The following is a 17,904-nucleotide window of genomic DNA, read 5'->3' as shown; positions in this document are numbered from 1 at the left end:
ATTCTATAGTTATATATGTCATCTAAATATAAGTTACATTCTAAAAATTAGAATTAGTGAAACGCATTTAGCCAAACAATAGTTTTGTTCAAACCCCTATAATATCAATGCATGCCTGTCTAGAACAAACGGAAAATTCTTCCAAATCTTATTGATCAAGAATTAATACTATGAGATCTATATCATGATACAACAAATAAAATCCGAACAGTAATAGCAATGACAGAATTTTGTATAGAAGTGACAAAATTTTGTATAGAATTGACAAAACATGAGAGGATATTCTCCAAAAAATCTGACAATAAATACAACAAAAAGAGGCTCACTGATGTAATATGTTATCTGATATTGACAACTTGCCTGGCTTTGATGTCCTCTAGTCTCAGAGTTACAGCTCTCTTGTGGGCTTCAAGACCTTCCACTTCCGCCATGGTTGCTACGTATGGACCAAGCTTTTCCAGACCTTCCTCTGTCAAGGATTGCACTGTCATGTACTTGAGGAAGGAATCAAGAGAAACTCCACTATACATCCGTGCATATCCGTATGTTGGAAGTACGTGGTTTGTCCCGCTTGCATAATCTCCCACACTTTCGGGTGTCCATGGCCCTAAGAACACTGAACCTGCAATGACAATCAGCAACAGTTAGATCTATCTTCGAGACAAAAATGGTCATCAAACTATATGTTTCTTAGTCAACTCCACAAATGAGCATAAATTTAGTTAAATCTTTCACATAGGTATTATTTCATTGTCACCTTATTTCGGGTACTTTCCCCCACAGAAGTTGCAAAATTAAACTTTTAAAAGCCTTCATAGCATAATGAATTTTAGGTACCATGGGATGAACCAGAATCAAACATACCAAGATTTCAACTGATTAGTAACAATTTACTCAAAATCTAATAAGAGTAGTTCAAGGTCATTTTCAGTAATTGAAATAAAACCCATGAGCAAGGACTTTAGGACACAATATATCAAAATCCAAAATAATGACCTTTAGACTCATTATATGATTTGCATTTCTAAAGCTAAGAGTAAATGGTATCATAATAATATCAAAATATAGATATAAGGAGAATTATCAAGGTAAAACACTTATAGAACAAGAAAAGAAACATTCCAGAATTATACCTGCATTCTCAATGAAGCACTCCCATTTTTCAGCATCTTTCACATTAACAATCAGATGCTCAGGTGCATACAAATTTGAAAAGGAGATTGCCTAAAACAACCAATGATGAAATTAGTTTCAGGAAGCAGTAATAAAAGACTTCTAATACAATGAAACGTAGAACTTTAAAAGCAAAAAGTAATACAGGGGCCATGCATATATACCAAAAAGATGAAAAAAAAAATTTGATTTTACATCGTTAATAAGAATTCCGAAAGCCATTATCAGTTCCAGATTTTCCAAGAACAAATTACAAACCAGTTAAATTTATAAAAAAAAAAATAAAGTTTGTGGGCACAGATCCTCAAAAATACTGCATGAATATAATTAAAAAACCCAAAATATTGTGGACTTGTTGAAAGGAATTGAAACTAGAGGAGTTAGGTAGTGTACAAGATCTTCAAATAAAATTATTAGATGCACTAATTATATGCTATTATACCTAGACACTATCCACTAACCCTGTAATCAGTTCTTAGAAGTTAAAGTATCGAGCAAAGGATAAAAATAAATTCATCCAGGTTTGAATGTAAGAAAACCACAAAAGAAATAAGAGGGCTAACCTCCATCATATCACAAGCAAATACTGTGTAACTGTGGCTAAGAGCTTTTGAAGCAAACTCTCCCCTTGGAAGGCTGTTACACTGCTTACTGATTTCCTCTTCAATAGCTTTTAGATCCACTCCGTCCCCAGCAATTACAAGAACAACTTGACTGTCTGGCCCATGCTCGGCCTAGATTGCAAATTCAAGGCATTAGGTTTGATTAAGCAGAAAGACTAGTATGACTAATGTGCAACATTCTTTATCATTCCTATGAGAAACAGAAATGGATTTTCTGTCAGAGAACATCAAACGTAACAAGCATGAAATATGATGACGGTTGAAGTAATGACAAAAGATTGCCAGAGATTAGCTTCAGATGCAAGATAAAGTTTAATAGGAAAACTACTCCATTGATTACAGAAACTCCTTTGCTTAATAATTTAAAGAATCTTAACTACAAACTTAACTATTATTGAAGTAGTTCATTTCTTCTGGCACTGCCACATAAGATCAAAAATCGAAAATATAATTTGCAAATGTCCAAACAGGGCACAGTTCACCCATTTATAATTTCATAAAACTCATAAATAATCATGTTAACAATAAAGAGAGTTGCAGAAGCAAAAACATAGTCACATAGTAAAAATCAACCTCTCAATATAAAAGTGGTCCATCTAAAACCACAACAAGCACTTTTTGTCACACCCCCACGCAAAAGGAATCAGGATGTGAATGAGAACTTCCAGTCTTGTGCAACTTCCTATTTAAAATATGAAAACCAACCTTAAAATAAATCTTTATTTTGGGAATTACAATTTCCAATCAAGTTACTACCTGAGAAAGCAAATCTGCAGCTATATGAACAGGACTAGCATATTTGTCCGCAATGACTAAAACTTCTGAAGGACCAGCAGGCATGTCAATTGAAATCATTGCTTCACTGTTCTGTTCAGCAGAAACAAACATGAATGAAACAAATCAAATTGACCAAAGAGACAATTTGGCATGCCTCTAACTTCAACTTCACAAGAATGGGGAATAAGCTAATCTTAACTCATGGAAAAGAATACATACTTGGAGAATCATTTTTGCTGCTGTGACATACTGATTTCCAGGCCCAAAAATTTTCTCAACCTGTAAATTGATGATGAGAGAAATTTTTGTATCAAAAGTAATACAATTTTCAACAAAGCTTTTGATAAAAATCTGTATTTGAAGCAGTGAATCTTATGTTAAACATCTCTTCAACAAACAACTGCATCCCAATACCAAGCATTCAGAATAATAGAAATGCATAAAATAAGGCTTGTTTATCTATCAATGTCTTGACTTAAAAAAATGATCAATCAATTCATCTGAAGAACAAGCTTATGCTCAAATTCAGATTAATAAGTTGGCACATGAAAGCATAAAGTTTATAGATATTTTAAGTAACTGACAAAAGAAATGAAACTACTTAGTTATCAGAATTAAATTCCACCAAGAAATTAATTTTCAGAAAATCCATACCTTTGGGCAAGATTCTGTCCCCCAAGCCATAGCAGATATGGCCTGTTAAGCAAAAATTGTCAAACCACATGAAACATATACTCCAAGCCTAAATAGAAAGCTAACGTTGAAAAATACTCCTAACCACACAATAACATATAAGGATTGATTTATGCATTCAAACCTGTGCTCCACCAGCTTTAAGGATGTGAGTCACACCAGCCTTCTTGGCACAATACAGTACCTCCTGAAAAAAAACATCGAATGGCTCTCAACAAGTAATCTCTCAATAGCATTCTTATGGGAAAAAGAAAGTAATCTCTCAACAAAATTATTCAACCAGTGAAATACCTTACATATGCTGCCATCCTGACTTGGTGGAGTTGCCAGAACAGTAGTTTTACACCCAGCTATTTGAGCGGGCTGGCAAACATAATAAGTTAAATGTTAAATAAATCCAGCCAACATCAATAATTATAATTGAGATAACATAAGTCAGTAAAATAGGAAAATCAATTGATACTATACATAAGATTAACTTACCACTGAAAGCATCAGAGCTGTTGATGGTAAAACAGCAGTTCCTCCTGGTACATAAAGACCAACAGAACCAATGCTCCTTGCCACCCTTTTGCATTTAACACCCTGAAAAATTCGGATAGTGGACGGTTTATGTATAAGGAAGAAAAAGAAGCACGCAATAGTATTGACTTACTTTCATGTTCTCCACACTTTGCTCGGCTGATTTTTGAGCAAGATGAAAAGCATATATGTTGTCATATGCCACATCAAATGCTTCTTTAACAGCAGGTTGAAGCTGTGAAACAACAATGATTTGGATAAGAGAAGCATTAAAAGTAAAAATAAAAAATATAACAAATTCATAGTCAGGATAAGAACAAGAAGTATGAAGTAATTATTTCTCTAGCATACAAATTCTTAAATAGAGTACCTCTGGGTCAGGAAGCTCAGAGACATTTTCAACAATTTTGTCAAGTTTAACTTTATCAAACTTCTCAGTGTAACTGCAATAAGAATATATAATCAGAGATTCATTAATGAAACAATACAGTTCTAATTCCACAAGCCTTCAGGGAAAACAACTCAAAACAAGGAATAAAACAAAAGATTATGAAAGAAATAAAAGAAACACCAACTCTTTAACTGAAGCATCTCCTCTATTCCGAACATCAGCAACAATTGGATGGACCTAATACAAAAAAGATGTATCGTTTATCAAATACTTGGTGGACAGATTCTTTCCAAAAAGCTTTGAGAAACAGAATGAAAACTAACCGTGCTGAAAATAGACAAGAAATCAATACGAGGTCGAGCCTTCAAGTTTTGGACCTCGGCATTACTTAGCTCTGATAATCTATAAGACTTCATCGAACACCTTATTCTATTACAACTTAAACCTGTGACAACGATCAAATAGGAAAAAGTAAATAGTAATGCTAAATAAAAGTTCAATACAAATTTAAATCCCCATTAATTAAAATATGTTTAATAAAAAAAAATAAAAAATAAAAACCCTAAAAAGAGCATCAACATACTTTATGAGGGATGTTTTTGGCTCAGAAAAGCTCTCAAATAACCAAAAGAAACCAAAATAACGCTGGTAATGTCGATTAAGTGCTTTTAGTAGAAGGCACTGTTTGTAAGCTAAACACATGATATACCTTTTCCCAAATGTACTTTCAATCTGGCTAATTAGATCTTACAGAACAACAGCACTATCCATTACAGTCCATCGATAACCACTTCACAATTGCTTCACTCAAAAGCGCTTTTGACAAAAGCACTTCCAAATAAAACCCTTATTTTAATTAAACTTCCGTGAAATCTACTTGAATATCGTAAATTAAATAAATAAACAACATTTTTAATAACGGAAACATGTAAAAAAAGAAATACCTGAAGGAGAGAATTGAGTGTTTCGAAGAGCACCGAAGAATCGAAAACGAGAATTCTGCAAAGGTTTAAGAAAAACGTTGGTGCGGTTAAAGCAGAGAAGCTGAGTGTCCATCATCACTACTACAACCTTCAATCAAATTATTCAAATATTTAATTAATTAATATTTTTATTTATTTTGAGAGAAGAGGAAGACAAAGCTTACACTCACGACTGACTGACGGCTCTGATTGAAGGGGAGGGAAAAAGGAGAACACTCGTGTTTTGTTTTTTTTGCTACATGTTAAATACGGGTTATTTACGCTTTAATCCTTTAGGTCTGGAGTACTATTTTACCTCCAGTACTATAAGATAAAAAAAATTTAGTCCAGTTATGTAAGACTTTTCAATAAAAAGTCTATATTATTACCCTTATTGTCTTATTTACATATTATAAATGAAGAATATATATATATAATAACATGTAATCTTATAAAAATCAATGTTTTAAAACCCAATCCAAGTTGAAAGTTGAAACTCGACAAAGTGGTTGGGTCCTAAGTTGCACTCACCAGTCATTCCTCTTCAAAAACCCTAACATTCTGTAAGCAAACTGATAATAAAAGAAAGGAGAAGCGAGAGCAGTAATGGAGGTTTCAATGAAGCTTTTGTATATTGCTTACTGTATATGGGAAAAAGGAAAGGAGGCCGTAGCCTTTATACAAGGGTGCTCTGTAACAAACTAACAGAAAGCATAACAAATTCCTATAATTATAGCTGTATAAAGAATTAAAGAATAAACTCCTTAAACGACAAAATAAGGTAAAACAGAAAAGTAAAATGGCAAGAAGTTTACTACCCTTTTTCATCTAACACATTCTAATCTTCAATTGTTCACCGATTGATGTTCTAATTTTTAGGGTTTTCAATTAATAAGAAAATTTGTAACCCGACCCGGTGAAGGCTTCGGGTCCCGATTGAATTGGTTCAAACAGCCGAGTCGAGTCGGGTTTTAAAACACTGCTAAAAATGGTCCATGTTATATATATGGATATTAACCACTATTCTTATAAAAAATTAATTTTTTTTATACTTTTTAATATTATTTTGTTCATTTATAATAACATGTGTATAAGAATTAAGACAAGAAGGATATTAGATTTTTTATCGAAAAATCTCACCTAACTGGACTAAACAGTTCGTATTCCATAGTTACTGGTGATAAGTCTAATCTACTCCACACCTTAAGGAGTAAAGTGTACATAATCCGCTAAATACACAAACATAAGTTTCTACGTACACGGTCTAATGGACCTGGAGATGATCTTCTGTCTGGTCTAAAAAAATGAATTTTTGCAACATTTAAAATATAAAAAAAAAAAAAAAAAAAAAAATTGTTCAATATTATTAAAAAANAATCAATACGAGGTCGAGCCTTCAAGTTTTGGACCTCGGCATTACTTAGCTCTGATAATCTATAAGACTTCATCGAACACCTTATTCTATTACAACTTAAACCTGTGACAACAATCAAATAGGAAGAAGTAAATAGTAATGCTAAATACAAGTTCAATACAAATTTAAATCCCCATTAATTAAAATATGTTTAATAAAAAAAAATAAAAAATAAAAACCCTAAAAAGAGCATCAACATACTTTATGAGGGATGTTTTTGGCTCAGAAAAGCTCTCAAATAACCAAAAGAAACCAAAATAACGCTGGTGATGTCGATTAAGTGTTTTTAGTAGAAGGCACTGTTTGTAAGCTAAACACATGACATACCTTTTCCCAAATGTACTTTCAATCTGGCTAATTAGATCTTACAGAACAACAGCACTATCCATTACAGTCCATCGATAACCACTTCACAATTGCTTCACTCAAAAGCGCTTTTGACAAAAGCACTTCCAAATAAAACCCTTATTTTAATTAAACTTCCGTGAAATCTACTTGAATATCGTAAATTAAATAAATAAACAACATTTTTAATAACGGAAACATGTAAAAAAAGAAATACCTGAAGGAGAGAATTGAGTGTTTCGAAGAGCACCGAAGAATAGAAAACGAGAATTCTGCAAAGGTTTAAGAAAAACGTTGGTGCGGTTAAAGCAGAGAAGCTGAGTGTCCATCATCACTACTACAACCTTCAATCAAATTATTCAAATATTTAATTAATTAATATTTTTATTTATTTTGAGAGAAGAGGAAGACAAAGCTTACACTCACGACTGACTGACGGCTCTGATTGAAGGGGAGGGAAAAAGAAGAACACTCGTGTTTTGTCTTTTGTGCTACATGTTAAATACGGGTTATTTACGCTTTAATCCTTTAGGTTTAGAGTACTTTTTACCTCCAGTACTATAAGATATAAACAATTAGTCCAGTTATGTAAGACTATTCAATAAAAAGTCTATATTATTACCCTTGTTGTCTTATTTACATGTTATTATAAATGAAGAATATATATATAAAATAACATGTAATCTAATAAAAATCAATGTTTTAAAACCCAACCCGAGGTGAAACTCGACAAAGTGGCGGGTCTTAGGTTGATCGGTTTAAGCAGTTTACCGGAAGGTCAAACCAATGTCCAAAATTTTGAAATATAACAAAAATACTACTAAAAATTACATGTAAGTCCTTATAACTTTGAAATCTTGAAAAAAAATCTCAAACACCATCGTCGGCGTCGACAAATAGGGTATGTTTCTAGCAACAACAACACTCCCCCATCACCATGAAACACTCCCCTCAGCCTCCAGACCAAAACTTATCTCACGCCTCCCCCGTTCGTCTCTCCAATCACCGGCAATAACGAGCTTTTTCCAACGACATTGTTTTGCGATTTCCGGTCGATTCACTCGCTGAAAATCGTCGCCATTGCCACCATTGCACTCACTAGCCATTCCTCTTCAAAAACCCTAACATTCCAATCTTCAATTGTTCACCGATTGATGTTCTAATTTCTAGGGTTTTCAATGAATAGGAAAATTTGTAACCTGACCCAGTGAAGGCTTCGGGTCCGGATTGAATTGGTTCAACTAGCCGAGTCGAGCCGAGTTTTAAAACGCTGCTAAAAAGGGTCCATATTATAGATATGGATATTAACCACTATTCTCATGAAAAATTAAATTTTTTTAGATATATAGTATACTTTTACTTTTTAATATTATTTTGTTCATTTCTAATAATATGTGCATAAGACAAGAAGAGTATTAGATTTTTCATCCAAAAATCTCACCTGACTGGACTAAACAGTTTGTGTTCCATAGTTACTGGTGATAAGTTTAATCTTCTCCACACCTTAAGGAGTAAAGCTATATAATCCGTTAAATACACAAACATAAGTTTCTACCTACACGGCCCATCCGTTATTAGGCTTTAATTAGTACAATGGACCTGGAGATGATCTTCTGTCTGGTCTAAAAAAATGAATTTTTGCAACATTTAAAATATATAAAAAAAAAATTGTTCAATATTATTAAAAAATATTCTTAGTTTAAAAAAATAGATATTATCAATTAGGGTACAAATTTTTAATACTTTTGTAATGAAAGGACAGAAGTTACAAATCCTTCAATCCAAGGACAACTATAGTTAGTTAGATTTAACTTTATTTAAGGTAAGAGGTAACTGAACAAATTTAAATTTTACTTTGGATTGTTAAGAAATATTTGAAGGTGTGTAAGTCATGCTGTGGGTAAGATTGGAAAAGGATGACGGTATTTATTCACTTCATTGATGTGGTAGGATTGTACAAGGATCGTTTATATTAATTTTGTTCTCTAATATGATAAAAGATTGTAAAAGACGTTCCATTTGCACACATGATTTTGAGCACTATAATCTTCATAGCAATATATTTCCATTTTATTTTCTTTTTTTTTTGTTTTTATGAACGGAGTGTTTAGACCAACTTAAACGCACCTCAATTAATCTTCCAAAATCTTGAAACTAATATATTGTAATATTGTAAAGGCGTTCCATTTGCACACATGATTTTGATCACTAAATCTTCTAGTACATTCTAATTAAAAAAAAAAAAAAAAAAAGACCTTTACAAGCGTGCCATTGACTATTTAAGGACAATTAACATTATAAAATATTTTTTTTTAACCCAAACCAAATTCTATTTGACTAGGATTACAAATTTTTTTTCATCAACTACCTTTTCTATATGTAGTATATATACAAAATATATAATTATTATGTGAAAGTGGATAAATAAATGTTTAAAAAATTGTAAGAATCATATCTGTGTCTTTTATCTTTTCAACTTCTAATAAATGTTAAGTCTAAAACTAAACGAAAAAGAAAAAAAGATGAACCCTTTAGAATCGGGTGGTGGGGTAGCTCTACAGGCTACTTCCCTTTGAAGAAAGATAATATCTGTGTAAGTCTGTAAGATACCATATGCCCCAGTTGAAGGGGTGGGGGGCTAACAGGCTACTCCTCATTTCCAACACAAGCGGTGACAGACAGAAGCTTATATATATGAGCAAGTACGTGTCTCAATGTTAAGTGTCTCGGTGTAACGCACTCTCAAACATGGAGACAGCTGTATATTTCTACTATATATATAAATCTTCACTGCCATGAGGAGCAAATTAAACCTAACATAAAGCAGAAACGATGAAGGCAACTTCATTTTTCTTATTTCCAATAAATTTTTGCATATCACATTGTGTAGTTTATGTTTCCAACATACAGTACTGTTTATATAATATGAATGAATTTATCTTAACTACAGAAAAGGCATCAAGCTTGAAGAAGGAAGTAAACTCTCTTCACTTGAAGGTATGCAACTTCCTTTATGCAAACGTTAAAAAAAAAAAAAATACGTGTTTAATTTACAATATAGTTTTTTACGTGCTCTTTTTTCTTAATTTACATGCCGTAGGGTGCAGGATATTTTCCAGAAGAGATATTATTACAGAAGATGAAAGTATGCCTCTGCATCTTTTATATGCTTAATGTCATTCTTACTCTATGATTCAATCAAAATTCCGGCTGGGTTTCGCGATAAAATAACTCTCTTCTGTTAGTTTAACTGGAATTTGAAATTGCTATTTATTTTCATCTATTTTTTCCAACTGTTCCATGCATATTTTCCTTCACCATATGCTACGTTTTCTTTTTGTAAGAGAAAGAAACCAGAACAATCAGAAGACGATTCTGTGAAGAAAAGGTATGCAACTTTTCTTTAAATTCAAGTTTATACATCTTAACATTTTCAGTTTGTCAGAATATGTCTCCGTAGTTATTGTGTTCATATTCTGCTAAAATGTAATCCAGGTCTGTTTTGAAAATGCTGCATAATCTCTGTGATATTAATTTGTAGGTGTGGTGACTACAGTCACTGCTAAAGATCATAATTAAAAGATAATGAAAGATATATATCTTCAGTATAACATTCAATGGTTTAGAAAGCTTTTAGTTATGTTTTCGATGGCGGGATTATTGCAGAAAGCAGAATATGGTCCAGAGGAGAAGTTCCATCAGATATGAAGGTGAGTTTATCTCTTCCATCCTTGTATTCCTATTTTCATATATTTTTTTCATTGTCATCACAGTCAATTTGGCTGTGTAACATAAAAGTTTTGAGCTGAGCTGCCAGTGATCACTATTGTTTTTTTAGCTTGAGATATAAACTCATACATGGTCGTCATGTCTGCGGGCTAACTCTTGGATGTCTCTCTTCGATAAATGAAAACTGTAATCTTGTAATATAAGAGTGACAAGGGAAAAAAAGATTGAAACAACATCCAGTGGATTGTCTTTTTTTTTTTTTTTTTTTTTTAATTGTCGATAATTGTAAAATATAATTTTAGGAGGTTGATGAACATGATACCAGTGAAGATGAAGATAGGAGGAGAAGAGCAAGAGGAGCCTTCAAAGCTACTCGTCATCATGGCTTTCATTTGGTTAAAGGGAAAATGGGTCATGGAATGGAAGACTATATTGTGGCAGAAACTAGGGAAGTCTGGCCATGAGCTTGGACTATATGCAATTTTCGATGGTCACTCAGGACGCTATGTTGCAGAATACTTACAATCTCATCTCTTGATAACATATTAAGTCAGGTATGAAACTGGGTTTGCCTTCAATTAAATTCTTATTTAGTTGATAGAAATCTTTCCAAGAAAATTCATTTCTTAAATTGTCTAGAGATTAGCCTGATTTCTGGACAAGTCCTAAGAAGGCTATCAAGAGAGCATACAAAGCCACAGATGATGGATTCTAATAAAGTAGCGGAATCACGAGGTGGTCGACTGCAGTTACAGCAATACTAATTGACAGAGAGAAGCAATCGTGGCGAATGTGGAGATTCTCGAGCAATCTTATCAGAAATGGTACCACAAAACCCTAACAGTGGATCATGAACCCCAGAAAGAGAAAAAACTTGTTGAGGAGCAGAGGTGGATTTGTGTCTAAAAGGCCAGGTAAACAATGCAAATATTAACAGCCAATTTACAACATAACAATAAAAGTCGGTTTCCAATGAAACTAACAAGTTAATGAAATCAGGGAGTGTTCCACGTGTGGACGGGCAGTTGGCAATGACAAGAGCTTTCGGAGATGGGAACTGAAGGATCACTTACTCAGAACCAGATGTGAGGACGGAGATGATAGACAGGGATACTGAATTCCTCATTTGGCTAGTGATGGCCTGTGAAGGTATGATTTGATTTTCATGTCATTATCAAGACTTGATTCATTACATAGACGACAAATAATTGGGCGACAGACTAGTATATGATGTTAAATTTGATTATGCAGGTGATGTCGAACCAAGAGGCTTCGGATTACATTAGGGTGTTGGATGATGCTCAAGAAAAGCGGAGAAGTTAATTGAAGAGGCTTTGTCGAGGATAAGTCTTGATGACATCTCATGTATAGTTGTTATGTTTGAAGAATCTTAAGAAGCTATCTGGAAATTGAGAGATTTTGTACTCTTTTCGAAACCTATCTTAGAAGCATCTTCCTTTAAGCATAAATTAGCTTTATTTTTTACTATATATGCTCCAAAAGGTCTTATGGGATCTAATATCTAATTAGATAATCCTAAAAGGAAACACTAAAATATCTAGTAATTCCCTACAAACATCTCACTAATTCTAATATATAACGAGCAAAAATATTATGTAACTAAACAATTCTAGTCTAGCATTTATATGTTACTGAACAAATTCTTGACCTTTCATTAAGAGTAATAAATTATAATTCAGAATCATTCTATAGTTATATTGTCGTCTAAATATAAGTTACATTCTAAAAATTAGAATTAGTAACGCATTTAGCCAAACAATAGTTTTGTTCAAACCCCTATAATATCAATGCATGCCTGTCTAGAACAAACGGAAAATTCTTCCAAATCTTATTGATCAAGAATTTACTATGAGATCTATATCATGATACAACAAATAAAATCCGAACAGTATATGCAATGACAGAATTTTGATAGAAGTGACAAAACTGAGAGGATATTCTCCAAAAATCTGACAATAAATACAACAAAAAGAGCCTCACTGATGTAATATTATCTGATATTGACAACTTGCCTGGCTTTGATGTCCTCTAGTCTCAGAGTTACAGCTCTCTTGTGGCTTCCAGACCTTCCACTTCCGCCATGGTTGCTACGTATGGACCAAGCTTTTCCAGACCTTCCTCTGTCAAGGATTGCACTGTCATGTACTGAGGAAGGAATCAAGAGAAACCCACTATACATCCGTGCATATCCGTATGTTGGAAGTACGTGGTTGTCCCGCTTGCATAATCTCCACACTTTCGGCGTCCATGGCCCTAAGAACACTGAACCTGCAATGACAATCGGCAACAGTTAGATCTATCTACGAGACAAAATGGTCTCAAACTATATATTTCTTAGTCAACTCCACCAATGAGCAAAAATTTAGTTAAGCTTTAACATAGGTATTATTTCATTGTCACCTTATTTTGGGTACTTTCCCCACAGAAGTTGCAAAATTAAACTTTTAAAAGCTCTCATAGCATAATGAATTTTAGGTACCATGGATGAACCAGAATCAAACATACCAAGATTCAACTGATTAGTAACAATTTACTCAAAATCTAATAAGAGTAGTTCAAGGTCATTTTCAGTAATTGAATAAAACCCATGAGCAAGGACTTTAGGACACAATATATCAAAATCCAAAATAATGACCTTTCATCTATATGATTTGCATTTCTAAAGCTAAGAGTAAATGGTATCATAATAATATCAAAATATAGATATAAGGAGATTATCAAGGTAAAACACTTATAGAAGAAGAAAAGAAACATTCCAGAATTATACCGCATTCTCGATGAAGCACTCCCATTTTTCAGCATCTTTCACATTAACAATCAGATGCTCAGGTGCATACAAATTGAAAAGGAGATTGCCTAAAACAACCAATGATGAAATTAGTTTCAGGAAGCAGTAATGAAAACTTCCAATACAATGAAACGTAGAACTTTAAAAGAAAAAGTAATACAAGGGCCATGCATATATACCAAAAGATGAAAAAAAATTTGATTTTACATCGTTAATAAGAATTCCGAAAGCCATTATCAGTTCCAGATTTTCCAAGAACAAACTACAAACAGTTATTTTAAAAAAATAAAGCTTGTGGGCACAGATCCTCAAAAATACTGCATGAATATAATTAAAAAACCCAAATATTGTGGACTTGTTGAAAGGAATTGAAACTAGAGGAGTTAGGTAGTGTACAAGATCTTCAAATAAATTATTAGATGCACTAATTATATGCTATTATACCTAGACACTATCCACTAACCCTGTAATCAGTTCTTGAAGTTAAAGTATCGAGCAAAGGATAAAAATAATTCATCCAGGTTTGAATGTAAAAAACCACAAAAGAAATAAGAGGGCTAACCTCCATCATATCACAAGCAAATACTGTGTAACGTGGCTAAGAGCTTTTGAAGCAAACTCTCCCTTGGAAGGCTGTTACACTGCTTACTGATTTCCTCTTCAATAGCTTTTAGATCCCTCCGTCCCCAGCAATTACAAGAAAACAACTTGACTTCTGGCCCATGCTCGGCCTAGATTGCAAATTCAAGGCATTAGGTTTGTATAGCAGAAGACAGTATAGACTAATGTGCAACATTCTTTTCATTCCATGAGAAACAGAAATGGATTTTCTGTCAGAGAACATCAAACATAACAAGCATGAAATATGATGACGGTTGAAGTAATGACAAAAGATTGCCAGAGATTAGCTTCAGATGCAAGATACAGTTTATAGGAAAACTACTCCATTGATTACAGAAACTCCTTTGCTTAATAATTTAAAGAATCTTAACAACAAACTTAACTATTATTGAAGTAGTTCATTTCTTCTGGCACTGCCACATAAGATCAAAAATCGAAAATATAATTTGCAAATGTCCAAACAGGGCACAGTTCACCCATTATAATCATAAACTCATAAATAATCATGTTAACAATAAGAGAGTTGCAGAAGCAAAAGCATAGTCACATAGTAAAAATCAACCTCTCAATATAAAGTGGTCCATCTAAAACCACAACAGCACTTTTTGTCACACCCCCACGCAAAAGGAATCAGGATGTGAATGAGAACTCCCAGTCTTGTGCAACTTCCTATTTAAAATAGGAAAACCAACCTTAAAATAATCTTTATTTTGGGAATTACAATTTCCAATCAAGTTACTACCTGAGAAAGCAAATCTGCAGCTATAGAACAGGACTAGCATATTTGTCCGCAATGACTAAAACTTCTGAAGGACCAGCAGGCATGTCAATGGAAATCTTGCTTCACTGTTCTGTTCAGCAGAAACAGACATGAATGAAACAAATCAAATTGACCAAGAGACAATCTGGCATGCCTCTGACTTCAACTTCACAAGAATGGGGAATAAGCTAATCTTAACTCATGGAAAAGAATACATACTTGGAGAATCATTTTTGCTGCTGTGACATACTGATTTCCAGGCCCAAAAATTTTCTCAACCTGCAAATGATGATGAGAGAAATTTTTGTATCAAAAGTAATACAATTTTCAACAAAGCTTTTGATAAAAATCTTTATTGAAGCAGTGAATCTTATGTTAAACATCTCTTCAACAAACAACTGCATCCCAATACCAAGCATTCAAATATAGAAATGCATAAAATAAGGCTGTTTATCTATCAATGTCTGACTTAAAAAAATGATCAATCAATTCATCTGAAGAACAAGCTTATGCTCAAATTCAGATTAATAAGTTGGAACATGAAAGCATAAAGTTTATAGATATTTTAAGTAACTGGCAAAAGAAATGGAACTACTTAGTTATCAGAATTAAATTCCACCAGAAATTAATTTTCAGAAAATCCATACCCTTGGGCAAGATTCTGTCCCCCAAGCCATAGCATATGGCCTGTTACACAAATTGTCAAACCACATGAAACATATACTCCAAGCCTAAATAGAAAGCTAACGTTGAAAAAACTCCTAACCACACAATAACATATAAGGATGCTTTATGCATTCAAACCTGTGCTCCACCAGCTTTAAGGATGTGAGTCACACCAGCCTCTTGGCACAATACAGTACCTCCTGTAAAAAAAAAATATCGAATGGCTATCAGCAAGTAATCACTCAATAGCATTCTTATGGGAAAAGAAAGTAATCTCTCAACAAAATTATTCAACCAGTGAAATCCTTATATGCTGCCATCCTGACTTGGTGGAGTTGCCAGAACAGTAGTTTTACACCCAGCTATTTGAGCAGGCTGGCAAACATAATAAGTTAATGTTAATAAATCCAGCCAACATCAAAAATTATAATGGAGATAACATAAGTCAGTAAAGGAAAATCAATTGATACTATACTAAGATTAACTTACCACTGAAAGCATCAGAGCTGTTGATGGTAAAACAGCAGTTCCGCCTGTACATAAAGACCAACAGAACCAATGCTCCTTGCCACCCTTTGCATTTAACACCCTGAAAATTCGGATAGTGGACGGTTTATGTATAAGGAAGAAAAAGAAGCACGCAATAGTATTGACCTACTTTCATGTTCTCCACACTTTGCTCGGCTGATTTTGAGCAAGATGAAGCATATATGTTGTCATATGCCACATCAAATGCTTCTTTAACAGCAGGTTAAGCTGTGAAACAACAATGATTTGGATAAGAGAAGCATTAAAAGTAAAAATAAAAAATATAACAATTTCATAGTCAGGATATGAACAAGAAGTATGAAGTAATTATTTCTCTAGCATACAAATTCTTAAATAGAGTACCTCTGGGTCAGGAAGCTCAGAGACATTTTCAACAATTTTGTCAAGTTAACTTTATCAAACCTCTCAGTGTAACTGCAATAAGAATATATATCAGAGATTCATTAATGAAACAATACAGTTCTAATTCCACAAGCCTCAGGGAAAACAACTCAAAACAAGGAATAAAACAAAAGATTACGAAAGAAATAAAAGAAACACCAACTCTTTAACTGAAGCATCTCCTCTATTCCGAACATCAGCAACAATTGGATGGACCTAATACAAAAAGATGTATCGTTTATCAAATACTTGGTGGACAGATTCTTTCCAAAAACTTTGAGAAACAGAATGAAAACTAACCGTGCTGAAAATAGACAAGAAATCAAATACCATAGTACATACCACAAATTCAATATCAACAGCCACAACAGACTCACTCTCTACCGCCACTATAGCACTATACACCGTACCATATTGAGTCGTTGTCCCATTGAAACAAATCTTTGGCATCTCATTTGGGTCCCCGTAAAAAGTTATAAATTGCTTTGACCTGTCAATGGTGAGAAACGTCCACCGATTTTAATAACCACTTTATTTGTGTTCGACATCGGAATGTTGTTTATTGCATCAGTCACCGTTCAAAATTTTTGCTACCATCTTTCATGAAGTTATAATCTTAACACTAGCCTTTTCCGCAGCCAAAAGCTTCGTCCAAGTTGGATTCCATCTAATTTAACTTATATCCTCTTTGGTTTAACTTGCCCTTCCCTTCTTTGAATTTTTCGATATTATAGTCAATCCATTTGTTGAGTTTCGATTCATTTGAGGGAATGAGTCTTGATTCGCAAATTGCAATTAGGAAGAGCTAAGAAAAGAATAAAAATTTTATTAACAAGGTCGCAAGAATGGTAGACTGTTTCATTTCTTGAGCCATTATTGAACACCTACGTGATGATACAAAGAATGAAGTGTTATTGAGTGTTTGCAAATATGAAGGAATATCGTACATAATTTTGTTTGTGCTTTTCTTTTTCTAATAATATATCAATAATATTATACCCACAACTTTTTTATACAATTTTTTTTCTCACAAACTTATGTAGCAAAAAATGATTGAGTGATTTCAACTCAATCATCTTTTACCATATAAGTTTATAATAGAAGATTTATATAAAAAAGTTGGTAGTATTACTCATAACATATTATGACGAAGTGTTAGTGAGTATTTATAAAGTAAACTATTAGAGTATGTGAAGTTGTTTTGTGTTTTTGCTTTTGTTAGTTATCACAAGAATGCCCCTTGCGAGAAGTTAAATAGCATAAATACCTTTCGTCTCTCTTAATTCGTAAAAAGGAGCTTCAAATAGTTAAAAAAAAAAAAAAAAAAAAAGTGTATTTGTAACAATAATGTGTTGGAAACATAAATTAGAACTCCTATTTAAAGTAAAACAGTTCAAATATAGTATTTTTAAAGAATACTTAATGAACTGTCATAGAGTTAATACTAGTGTCAAGGATTATGATAAGAAGTATGGATAGTTGAGGAATT

General features: G+C 33.2%; 2 protein-coding genes and 1 pseudogene across 3 annotated transcripts; 1 reads left to right on the top strand and 2 right to left on the bottom strand.

Annotated features, from left to right (window-relative positions):
- Nucleotides 1-247: 247 nt before the first annotated feature.
- Nucleotides 248-5,379, bottom strand: LOC116145937 (histidinol dehydrogenase, chloroplastic). 2 transcript variants are annotated; one of them, XM_031431364.1, is made up of 15 exons: nucleotides 5,327-5,379; nucleotides 5,124-5,178; nucleotides 4,503-4,624; nucleotides 4,364-4,416; nucleotides 4,159-4,231; nucleotides 3,922-4,023; nucleotides 3,750-3,851; nucleotides 3,558-3,629; nucleotides 3,391-3,453; nucleotides 3,228-3,269; nucleotides 2,793-2,852; nucleotides 2,553-2,663; nucleotides 1,737-1,907; nucleotides 1,134-1,224; nucleotides 248-622 (listed from the first exon to the last, which is right to left on the bottom strand). In XM_031431364.1, exons 3-15 carry the CDS (start codon nucleotides 4,593-4,595, stop codon nucleotides 339-341), a joined length of 1,317 nt encoding a protein of 438 aa, XP_031287224.1. In that variant the 5' UTR covers nucleotides 4,596-4,624; nucleotides 5,124-5,178; nucleotides 5,327-5,379; the 3' UTR covers nucleotides 248-338. The 2 variants fall into 2 exon arrangements, with proteins under 2 accessions (XP_031287224.1, XP_031287223.1); XM_031431363.1 differs by lacking the exon at nucleotides 5,327-5,379 and having other exon boundaries at nucleotides 5,124-5,320.
- Nucleotides 5,380-11,015: 5,636 nt separating this feature from the next.
- LOC116145922 lies at nucleotides 11,016-12,023 on the top strand (annotated as a pseudogene).
- A 617-nt stretch (nucleotides 12,024-12,640) lies between these two features.
- Nucleotides 12,641-16,865, bottom strand: LOC116145920 (histidinol dehydrogenase, chloroplastic-like). Its single transcript, XM_031431351.1, has 11 exons — nucleotides 16,716-16,865; nucleotides 16,579-16,631; nucleotides 16,377-16,448; nucleotides 15,975-16,074; nucleotides 15,803-15,860; nucleotides 15,624-15,685; nucleotides 15,039-15,098; nucleotides 14,025-14,169; nucleotides 13,418-13,506; nucleotides 13,156-13,165; nucleotides 12,641-12,918 (listed from the first exon to the last, which is right to left on the bottom strand). Exons 1-11 carry the CDS (start codon nucleotides 16,863-16,865, stop codon nucleotides 12,641-12,643), a joined length of 1,077 nt encoding a protein of 358 aa, XP_031287211.1.
- Nucleotides 16,866-17,904: the final 1,039 nt, after the last annotated feature.

This window comes from Pistacia vera, unplaced genomic scaffold, assembly GCF_008641045.1.
Source record: "Pistacia vera cultivar Batoury unplaced genomic scaffold, PisVer_v2 Contig47, whole genome shotgun sequence".
NCBI lineage: Eukaryota > Viridiplantae > Streptophyta > Magnoliopsida > Sapindales > Anacardiaceae > Pistacia > Pistacia vera.
This window is presented reverse-complemented; position numbering and strand designations above follow the sequence as displayed.